Source organism: Ylistrum balloti, unplaced genomic scaffold, assembly GCF_031769215.1.
Source record: "Ylistrum balloti isolate Yb309-2 unplaced genomic scaffold, AGI_CSIRO_Ybal_v1 Utg371602, whole genome shotgun sequence".
Lineage (NCBI taxonomy): Eukaryota > Metazoa > Mollusca > Bivalvia > Pectinida > Pectinidae > Ylistrum > Ylistrum balloti.
The window spans coordinates 1-11,889 of NW_026782822.1; the positions used below are offsets into that span (position 1 = coordinate 1).

The 11,889-nt window shown below is 35.2% G+C and overlaps 1 protein-coding gene across 1 annotated transcript; it reads left to right on the forward strand.

Annotated features, from left to right (window-relative positions):
• The first annotated feature begins 6,324 nt into the window (after window positions 1-6,324).
• Window positions 6,325-11,676, forward strand: LOC132563130 (aplysianin-A-like). The gene is made up of 5 exons (XM_060227889.1): window positions 6,325-6,391; window positions 7,347-7,734; window positions 8,258-8,359; window positions 8,710-8,916; window positions 10,776-11,676. The coding sequence occupies exons 1-5, from the start codon at window positions 6,325-6,327 to the stop codon at window positions 11,674-11,676; spliced, it is 1,665 nt and encodes a 554-aa protein (XP_060083872.1).
• The last annotated feature ends 213 nt before the right edge of the window (window positions 11,677-11,889 follow it).

Sequence of the window (11,889 nt, forward strand, 5' to 3'; positions counted from 1 at the left end):
GTATAGATGATATAAAATTGATGTATAATCTATATGATCTCTTATTCTCTTCTTTTCTTTCTATCCTATCATCTCATCTTTTCCTTTTTTTGGACAAAATGATTTAGTCTTACACATGTACCTCTACGAATTGCTTATCTTTATATTTATAGTATAAATATGTGTCACATGCAGTATGATAAATATTTGTAATTTCATTTATGAAGAAGAGTTCATAAGTTGCTAGAACTTGCCTCTAATCCATTTTTCTGTTACTGATGATAAAATAATATGTTTAACTCATTCGTAGGATATACGTGGCTTAGAAATTAGAAATTCAGATAACATGGATTGAATATAGGTTTATAGGCGTTCTCGGACCGACTTGGAACTCGCGTCTACACGTATCGCTTTCCGGAGGCACCAGATATCCCTAGTAAGCTTGGAACTGTGTGGTTAAGCAGTAAACACCATCCAATATTTTCCTGCACAATACAAGAGGTAGGATTAAAAACGGAAGAACTTAGAAATCTTTATTGATTCTCGAATGTTTTTTTTCCTGAGAGGAATAATGATAAATAATTGAAATTTTTAGTGAAATCTACGTCCCTTATAATCTACGTTCAAATCAATGGAACAGAATACAAAAATTTACAGACAATTTTTTTTTGCGAATTTGCAGAATTGGCAGAAGGTTGTTGAGCAGACTTGCAGTTGTTAGATGACTGTCACCATGCAGTAACTTACAGAGGTGTTGACTTCTTTCAACATTAATGTTGACATATCATATATCGTTATACATACCTTATTAATGTTATTGTGTGATAGTGTCATAAGAAAGTAAATTACACGTGCTTAATATTAATTTTACCTTCAGATGTCTGACTCGATGGACAATTTCTAGCGGAGATTTTTTATCGTTACAGAAGGAACTTTCAATTATCGGATGACCATGTGAGGCTGATAGACAAGCGTAAAGACATGTTGGATTCATCGTATATTTTAATCTGATACATTCACAAGAAGGAACGACGTAAACTCTGCCATTAACATAATACAAATGAACTCCAGAGTTTCTAAATTTTATCCATTACGAAACCAATTCGATTTTGTAACTTCCAACTATAGACTTTCCAGTACAAACTTTTCATTTCTACCTTCAATCCGTCGTGCTTGGAATAAACTGGACAATTCTGTTATAACATTACCTATTTTGAATAACTTTGAACACAACATGTCTTCTAAACAGTACCAGCCACCTGTAAATTTTAATTTTGGATATAACTAATAGAGTACTAGAATAAGGCAGACATATAGTTCTTTGAAATATGATTTATTTCGGGCAAATGTCATAGAAAGCCCGGAGTGTAACTGTGGTCATCACTGTGGGAAAGCTTATCACTTCTTTTTCAATTGTACAAGCTTTGGTCAGCAAAGGCGAAGAATATTTCAAAGCCTAAATACACTGGATGCCAACTGAATTCGAAATTACACTTAACCTGGTGTAATAAAACTCCGAAAAAAAATACCGAAATGTTAAGATAATACTTATTCAAACAAAAAGGCAGTGTGCCAAATCAAGAACAAAAGATAGGAATACAGGAATACCCGTAAAATGATACCCGGAAGGGTAAGTGTTTTCTACACAAGGTAAACTTCGCCAGGGGTTATAATACAACCTTTCGCGTTTGTTCTGCGAAATGACACTAATCACCAACCACACTTATTTTTTAATAAAGTTATCTAGTGTTATTTTGTTAGTCCTTAAAAATGTGAAGAGGTTTCAAATAATACTTACTTATGAAAAAAAGAATAGCCAAGAAAAGTCAAAATTTTAGACATGGATATTCATAAGTATAACATAAGGTTACGTAGTTATTCAGTATATTATTTTAAACAATGCAAAGTTTAGAAATGTATTGTTTACGCAAATAAAGAAAAAAATAAAGATAAAACATGTCATATAATTTAAGTAATATCTCTGTCATCCTGTTAGCTATAGAGACTTATTTGACAATCTGGGGATTCGAAATATTTAGTGGTAATACGTCGTAATGATAAAAAACAAGAGGTGTTCAATTAGGATTTGTGAAGTTTACGCGGGAATTGTTTGTGGGACTGTTTTTCTTTCATAAAATTATCTGATAAACCGGATACTGGATGTCATAGTAAAGTTAATCAAACTACTTTACACAAAATATTCTGGTACAGAACATCTGTTTACAGATATGAGTTCGATTCCGTGTAAATATCGATAGCTGTTGATACGTTTATAAGAGAGAGTTTCGAGAGATACATGCTGCAAAAAGATTAAGGCGAAGCATTACGATCGTGATTAAGATTATATTAAGGAGGAATGTTTGATTTCCTTATGTAATAAAACTAAGACGTATTCATTGTTTGTTTGGTGGTGAAATGTGATGGTTTTATACTTGTGAACGTTACATTAAACGGATTGTCACGGTGGATGTTGTCAAAGCATGTGACTAAGGGCTACAACCGCGTTTATTCTCTTTACGCGTTTTCAATGGTATCAGTGAAGATATTGTTAAGGGTCATATTTGATTTCTCACATGTTTGTAGTTTGGATTATGACATTTTTAACTTAGTATTTGTTTCCAATCCTTCTGTAAATTAGATACGAGGAAAACAAAAATCGTACCGCATAGACCACACTACTACACTGTGGATTAAGAATGGGTTATGTAAATTTTAAATAACAAGATGTTTATATTATAGGAAGGTAGTACTTCAATTCAAGTGAAATTCCCAGATATATGGATATATCGATGTTAAAATTTATTTCAGTCAGTTTTAAGTATACTTATTTACCTCCTTTGTTTTAACAACATGTCATTAGCATCACCGCCGAGTCATTGAAGGACCCAACAGCTGTATGATACATTTTAATTCCTTGTATCTAATTTCTATTTTGTAGTAACAGTTGTTACTGTCTGTTATAAATGTTGTACAATCTTTAAAGCAGATGTTATTTATATAAAATTGCAGTAATAAGTATGCATGTACATCATATAAATATGAATATCTAGTGAGATTACATATTTAACAGGCGTACAGGACGTTGGACTAATTATCAATTAGTTAATAATATTATTGTAAAACACAGATACAGTATCGATTTTAATCTTTTCAATTACTGGATATGTAAATTAATATCATAGTCTTGTATATAATTTAAATTGAATTCATATCGTATCATCACCATTTAAAAGTCCATATGTTTACATAACACAGAATAATGTATTGCTTAATAATTGTACACTTAGTGTTCATAGCTTTACAATTTTTCTTCTAGTACTCAACAGTGATACTAAAGGCCTACATTTTGAAATTTTGAGGATACTGAGGAAAACCAAAGTGATCGAAAGCAAATGGTAAATCTAGGTTAATTGGCAGGATGGTTCCCGAATGATTTTTTGGGGAAAACTCCTTCTTTGTTGATACATATGAATGCTTAACGCAAACGCACTTGTTTTGAACAGCATACTTTTAAATTGGATGGCAGAGAGAAAACAACAAGAAAATAGGAAAACATAAACATTATCAAATAATCCAAACTCAGATGGAATAAAACCAATGCAAAATATGAACAAATGAAAGATTTACACAGATATTCCTGAACAAAAGTACAAGGATAATTAGATCAGGTGTTCCGGAAGAGCAAACGTCTTATTTCTTCTATGACACCCATTATATAAACCTTGGTCAATCAACTGTGACATCTGCATATCATAGTATGGAGATGGAGGTATATTACTATCCAGAAATGGAAACTTGAAATCATCATGTTTATCATACAACTTGATGGAAAGTTGTTCAAGTTGGTTTCGTTATAGGAAAATATCGAGATAAGCAGCTGATGTAGAAGAGCCTGTGGTATCTTTGATTTCCAGTTCTGGTACATATTTACGATGAACGTAGTCAATAAGTGTCTAGTTATTTACAGACAAGATGTCAGCAATATATCTAAAGGTGAAATTAAACGACTTTACAAGATCTTTGTGACCTGTTTTGATAAGCTAGTCAATGAATTCAGTCTCTTATGAAAACAAAAACAAAAAAAAGTCAGCCAACAGAAGGGCGCAGTTTGTTCCCATAGGTATGCCAATAGTCTGTTGGAAGATCTACTACCAAACTCGACGAAACTGTGGTCAACCAGAAAATCGATCATTTTTATGATTTCGTACTCCGAATATTTCGTTTTTGATTTGGTCGTAAATTTTACGAAATACGCTTCAGTATAGTTCATAACCATATATTTATAACGCCGTCGACCTTTCCTGGAGATGAAAGATTTCATGACGAGAAAACGAAGACGTTCCTTCAGTTTAGAATGGGGTATGGTGGTGTACTGCGTGGAATTATCAAATAGGAGACATTTGTTTTCAGAAGAGGTGTTAAAGATACTGTAAAGTCACTTCTTAGAGTAAACAGTATCACAATAAGGCTGTAACCCAGATGTTATGGTACTTAGAATAATTGTTAGAAGTTTAGACAAAGGCTCGATTGAACAGTTAGACGAGCAAGCTATAAAACGTTGTTTATATGGATTCCTGTGATGTTTAGGGATCCACTATAAACGGGGGAGGTCCAAATGTTTATCATTAATAGGATATCAAAATGGTTCGTAATAACGAGGCAAGATCAGCATTTCGTCCTTTTGAAAGAAAACATCATGTAGAGGCGGGGTCTCCTTCGTTATCAAACAAATCCATTCCCTTCTATATAAGGAAATGTAATGTTTGCAGACAAGAATTAAGTTATTGGACGCCTTATCTGCGAAATAATCACATACCTGTCATGTAAATCTTGAAGTGTAGATTTAACATCAGGATCTAGGAAAGCTGAATTGTGTTTTGTTTTCATTTTCGATTTCAAGTTGCAGATTATTTTACGAATGGTGAACGGAATGGACATAACTCTCCCCGAAAGTGAGTCCAACGCAGCATAATCTCGTTTCGCCAATTCCCTGGAAACGTTTCAACAGAATCCATAAGTATCTTGAAATTCGCATTCCAATTAACGGACGAGGTTTCACGATATTCAGGACCCTTCATGAAAAAAGCTTAACATTTTGAATAATGATTATATCACCACTTCTAAGTTCTAAGGTCATCTACGTTCAGTTGATGCAGCGTTTGTTTGTAGTTATACGGTTAGGATGCAATGCACTTGCAGTAATGACAGAAACTTTCAGGGGTGTTTCTACTTTGAAAGTATGGTTGAATGTTAGCTTGAACAGATTTCTGGTGTAAAATATTGGTGATATTTATAATATCAACTCCTTAATTTACAAACTCAACATTTATAAGTTAGCGAGTTGATGATCGCTGAGGTGCATATTTGTACTCTCGGACTGTTAGCTATGTAAACTGTTGGTATTGTCTTGACCTGGGATGGTTTTAGATGTAAATTGTTGTTTATACCATAACAAATCACTGTTAAACAGAGGAGGTTTTTACATAGCAATACTTTACTGCACAAGATCACGCTTGTAAAAACGTGTATAATTGTCAACATTTTTGGTGAATTTATAAAGATTTTACCTGATATTTATTGGTTACTCTTACAATTGGAATATATTGCTGACAGAAGCGCCACCTGTAGGCCAATCGAGAAATCTGTTTCGATATCGTTAAGCTATGAGGGAATCAACATATTTGATAAATGACATATCTAATGAAAAATACGCCGTGGGCAAGAACATTGTGTTTAGATTTACCAGGTTTTATTTGAATATATCTCATAATGTATCACTATATGGATAAGTTAAAATGTAGCTTGCAGTTCTTGGCGAACTTCGTTCATTAGAAATCCAAAAGCAATGTCTACCACTTGAATATTTTTTTTCAAATATTTCCGTGATAGATATCACCAGTTACTTATACCTGATAGAAAACACAAGGTTTCATGATGCGTGGTTTGCTGAAAACTAAAGTTTAGGAACCTCTGACGATTATTCAATAAAGGACTGCACGTACAGATTTAATGTCGCTACTGTAGGAATTCTAGATTCCAGATAAGTCCTAGATACAACAAATGTTCCCAATACATAAATTTAAATACACCACTTAGCCTTAAAAACAGTATAACATATGACGCATTATATACGAATAAATAATACACTGAAACACATATATCAGTGGGTCAATATAAACAAGAGAAATATCCAATCAGGACAGACCTGTGCACCTTTTCTATATATATCGATAGGTTATATACCATAGATGAGTTGTTATTACACAATCGACAGTAGTATCTTAATAGTAATTTTGTAGTTTACAGACATTTTGCGCATTTCTGTGGAAAGATCGTTCAAAGGAAATGGTTGACGGCAACCCACTTCTTGCTGTGCTTTGTGTTACAATGGTGATGTCTCTTGCTGATCGAGGTAAAAGAAATTGTCTTGATATGTACATACAAAATATATAACCATTTGATGTCAGCATCATCTAATGATCAACAGTCATGCCGAAAAACAGAAATAACAAAAAACGTTTTGAACGGAATCTTTGACCATAATTGGTGGTGATGTCCAGATCATCTGGTTTCACTTTGTTGGTTTTTTCTGTTGGTTTTTGTCTTTGTTTCATATGTTCTCAGTGTTACTGAACCCTTTACTAAAAAGCGGCGTGCTTACTTTATTTCTTTTCCTTGTTTCGAATTTAAAAAACGATCTTTCGAAATTTTATCTTGTTTCATTAAACTAGTAACATTCATTCTGCGGAACAGTGCCTTACTCCGTGGCAATTGAAGGAATAGTTTCGATCTGGTAAAGGAATTCTTCAAAATGATGAACAAGGAAAAACAAAATTGATAGATTTATACATAGTGTCTTCTCAGCATCTGTTGGCCCCTCCATATTTCGTGAAAAGAAAATAATAGTATTTATATAAAAGATTAATAAAGTGATCTTAAAACATGTTAGTAAAAGCTGTCCGAACTGTGTGTATATTTCTTGTGCTTATATTGTACATTTCTTTTATCGATTCTGGAGTTATCCGAAAGAAATAAAATGACATTTTAACATGATTTACGATCGCGCTATGCAACATTTTACCTTTTTAAAAGTGCTTAATGCAGTAGAAACATGATAAAGGATACGAAACTTTAGTAGGTCAACAATGTGTCAACAAACAGAAATCATTTATACAAATTCTTAGCTCAGCATGTTTGTATTGTAGCTAGATGTTGCCAGGCATCAACTGTTTCCTGATTATATTCAATTATCGATGTTGACGATCGAAAAAAATAAAATGGAAAGTGTTTTAAAACGAACCATTAATTATATAGATTTTTCTCTGAAAACAATCATGACATACATGATTCCGATGTTTCTGTTACAGATGTATGTCATGATGTGACTGTAGTAGGCGGTGGTATTGGCGGGACATACGCGGCCTGGAAACTCAGGCATCATGAATTAAATATAGGTTTATACGAGTTCTCGGACCGACTTGGAGGCCGCTTCTACACGTATCGCTTTCCTGAGGCACCGGACATTCCAATCGAGCTTGGTGCTATGAGGTTCAACAATGAACTCCATCCGATATTATCTCGTACAATACAAGAACTCGGGCTTAAGACGGGAATATTTAGAAATCAAGATTACTTTTCCGATGAGACAATGCTTTTCCTGAGGGGAGTACATTTCCGTAATAAAGACTTTAGTGAAAATCATGTGCCTTATAATCTACGTCAAAATGAAGGGAAAGGGATACAAGAAATCTATAGGTTTGTTTATTTATTCATCATTTTCATAAAAGGTTGTGAAGTTGACTGATGGTTTATAGATGGCCTTTAATATTCATAATTGCATACATTATGTCAGTTTACAGTCTGTAAAGTACAAGATGTAAAATTGTAGATTAGTAGATGGGCTTTTTTCAACATCAATATTTTTTTGCTTGATTATTATGGAAGAAAGGCGAGTAAACGTGGCTGTTATCCCCGAAAATGACATTTTCAGTGGAGATCGTTGAATATTTAGTCGTCTTGATCAAATAATAGATTGGGTGACTTGATGGCGTACTTGGTAATAAGAGCATTAATTTTGCTAGATTTCGGAAATATCGTTTTTCCAATACTGCAGCACTTCTGACTACTGCATGGTTTCCTTGTATGCCAAACCACACTCCATTCCTGTTGAGCTGTCATTGAATAATTATCTTAACGATTCAGCTCAACCAAAGAAATGGATAGTCCCTGAATCATAGCCAAGTGTAAATGTGAATATTGATATTCATTTTGTTTTCAGATATTTGACTCAAAAAACCAATTTTAGTGGAGACGTTTCATCTTTACAGAAGGAGCAGCCCTTTATTGTATCAGATGACCATGTGAGGTTGACAGACCAAACGTAAAACCAATATGAAATAATTATATACATAATTATTGATGAATTAATAATATTGCGTCATTCTATGATTTCTAATTCTATTAATGTTCAAATGTGATAGATAGCTAGTCAATAAAAAGAAAAATAATAAAAAAAAAATTAGCCAAAATATACCACGATATTCAATCAATTTCAGAGTTTATGAAATTTATGAATGCAGAAGAATATCAATCATACCGTACATTTGTATTTTCTGAACAGTACATACTGATAAATATATAAGTAACATTGGAAACGGAACTCTTAAAGTAGAACACCAGGAATAAACATCATTAAGCATCTAAACATCAAATGTATTATTCTCTTCACAGAATCAGTGGATTTTTTGCAAAGTATTTGAGTGAAGAAGCTGTTGAATTGGTCGCTAACATTTATAGATTTAACTTGTTTAATATTACGGCCGCCGATGTTCTACAATTTATACCAAAAACGGATATCTTCCCCGTGTATATGACAATATCAGAAGGTATGCAACAACTTCCGGAACACTTGGTAAAGCAGTTTATTGGAGCCAGCAGGTAAAAACTGTTTCGTAATTATACTAATGTTCGGTAATACCTTAATATTCCTTATACATACACTAAACAAAAAAAGAGAGGTAACACTACTTTATTCTGTGATTAATTAATTAACCCCTTCATAAATCCTTACCAATCATGTACGAATAAAGTAATTGATAAATTCTGATAAAACTGCAGTCATGGTTCATTATAAAACTTTGCGTTCAGTTGATTTTATTCGACTGTAATGGACGTTGCGGTCAATTTCAAAGGTAACACCATTAGTAACGGGTATGACCACCGTTTGCGAAGTAAACAGCATTGCAGCGTCGTCGCATGGAACTCGTAAATCGGCGGATAATTCGAGGAGAGATGTTGTTCCATTCAGCGATCAAGGCTTGGGCCAGCTCCTGTAAGTTTGACGGCTGATTTTGGCGTTCTCTCACGCGTCGCCCAAGAACGTCCCAGACATGCTCAATCGGTGACAAATCAGGTGATTTAGATGGCCAATCTAACACCTGTACGTTATTCTGCTGCAAGAAAGTTCTGCTGACGCGACTGGTGTGCTCTGGTGCCTTATCCTGTTGAAAAATAGCGCCAACGCTATGGCGTCTTAAAAATGGCAGAACCACTGGTCTTAGGATTTCGTCCCGATATCGCATGCCGGTTAAATTGCCATTTAACACAACAAGCCTGATACGAGTCCCCCCACAAATACCACCCCAAACCATTACATTTCCGCCGCCAAAGCGGTCCCGTTCTGCGACGCAGCAGTTCGCAAAACGCTTCCCTCGTCGCCTCCAAACTCTGCGCCTTCTGTCACCGTGTTGCAAACAAAACCTGGACTCATCTGAAAACAAAACATTGTTCCATTGTCGTAAAGCCCTACGACGGTGAACAGGTGTCCAGTTACGCCGATTATTACGGTGACGTCGCAACAAATTGTGTCCAGTGTAGGGACGCTGCGCTTTCAATTGGTAGGCCCTCAACCTGTTGCTGACTGTTAGGGGAGACACACGACGCCCAAACAATGTCCTTGTAGTCTCTATTGCGGTTACGAATCGATTGCGCAAGTGTATCAATCGTATACGAGGGTCATCCCTGGCGGTCGTTTTACGGGGTCGGCCGCTTCGGGGACGATCGGATGTTAACCCAGTTTGGTTTAAACGACTTACCAACTGGAAAATTGTCTTAACACTGCAACCAAAATGCCGTGCAACTCCACGGCGAGACTCCCCAGCCTGGATCATGCCTACAGCCCTTTCTCTCTGTACTTGTGACAGCCGGGGTATAATGATAAAGTTGATAGATAGCAAGATTCGGTGATTTCTAAGTCCTAACCTTTCTTTTTTTGTTGAGTATATATAATAGATATAAGCAATGAACCACTTGGATGTAGCAGATATCGACTTGTATCGCTGTATTTATCACAGATAAACTTAACGTTAGACGATGGTCTCATCCAGTGGATACTCTAACAATGAGTATTTGAATAGCCATGTATGAATATATAGCCACAGAAAACGTAAAAATTAGTAAAAATTTTCAGCTCTCTAAGGTCAATAGCATGTTTTCGGGACATAGGCATATGAGGTAAATAATAGCGACTGTTTAACCATAGTCACATTCTCAACTCGGGCATATAGATGTATGGTGTACCTCGCAATATTATTACTTAAAATTACATCGAGTTACACCATGCTTTATATTACACAATTAAGGACTTGTATACATATGTAATGTTTGAAACAATATCTAGATAGATAAAGACGAAACATGTCTCGACACTTAAGTAATTTGTGTGTTTAAATACAGTTTAGTGAATTTGAAAGTTTAAAAAAAATGTATAAATTTACCTTAATTGTTTATAACTGCAGAAATCATAGTGTACGCACAAACCATCAACTGATCAGTATCACCCGGAACTCTGTTGATGGCTATACCCTAGGATTCATGAAGACTGTAACGAGTGACGGAAAAACAAGTCCGACCAGCCAATTTATCAGTGTCTGTAGCCAGCGAGTTATATTGACTGTCCCGCCACCAGCTTTGCTTCAGATTAACTGGGAAACGTTACAACAGCGACATATTCTTTCAACTTTAAAAACTTTGAACTACCATGTTGGTGTTAAAGTGTTCTTGCTGTATGACTACCCTTGGTGGAGAGACCATCTAATCAAATCAGACATTGATAGCTTGAATTCATACGACAGTCTTCATAAATGCCCCAAGCTCAAAAATCAATATTCTAATTACTATGATATTCTACATTCTGGTTATATTGATAACAGGTACGATGAACATATACGCCCAACTTTGATATCAGATCTCCCAATTGATATGACCTTAGATTTTGGTATTTCTAACAGGACAGGCCGAGCTGTTTTGTTGGCAGCGTATTCAGTGCATGACTTGTGGAGTGAGTTACAGAAAAATGGCGAAAAACTCAATCTTGGACATCACAGCGTGTCAACAGAGGTTGTCAGACACGCCCACATGTACCTGGCAAAGCTTTACAACATTAACATGACAGTAATCCCGACACCGACTGCTGGAGTGATATCACACTGGGATCAGTATCCATATAAGGAGGCCTTCAGTACATCGAAAACTGGAGTCGATAAGGAAACAGTTTGGAGAACAATTCACAAACCATCAGCTGTGGATAATATCTTCATCGCGTCTGGCTCCTACTCGAAGCGTACGTCTGATGCCTGGTCCGAATACTGTTTGGAGGCTGTCGAAGGAATAATTTCCACGTATTTTGGAAACAATTAACCTTTACTTTGAATGAACAAGATAACGCGACTGATAATTGAATCATCATATTTTCTAAGCGAGTTTTTACGATGAAATGGGCAATTTTACTGTGAGGAAGTTTGGACTGTTCCGTTAATTTACAAACATGAAATCAGATTTCTATTAACAACTTTTGTAATTATGCATTCAGATTTTGTTTGTAAACGTCGAACTGGGATATCGGCCTTTATC

Coding starts and splice junctions, on each gene's coding strand:
- LOC132563130 (XM_060227889.1), top strand. CDS start 6,325: ATGGTTGACGGCAACCCACTTCTTGCTGTGCTTTGTGTTACAATGGTG. Junction 6,392..7,346: donor GATGTCTCTTGCTGATCGAG/GTAAAAGAAATT, acceptor TTTCTGTTACAG/ATGTATGTCATGATGTGACT. Junction 8,360..8,709: donor GTGAGGTTGACAGACCAAAC/GTAAAACCAATA, acceptor TTCTCTTCACAG/AATCAGTGGATTTTTTGCAA.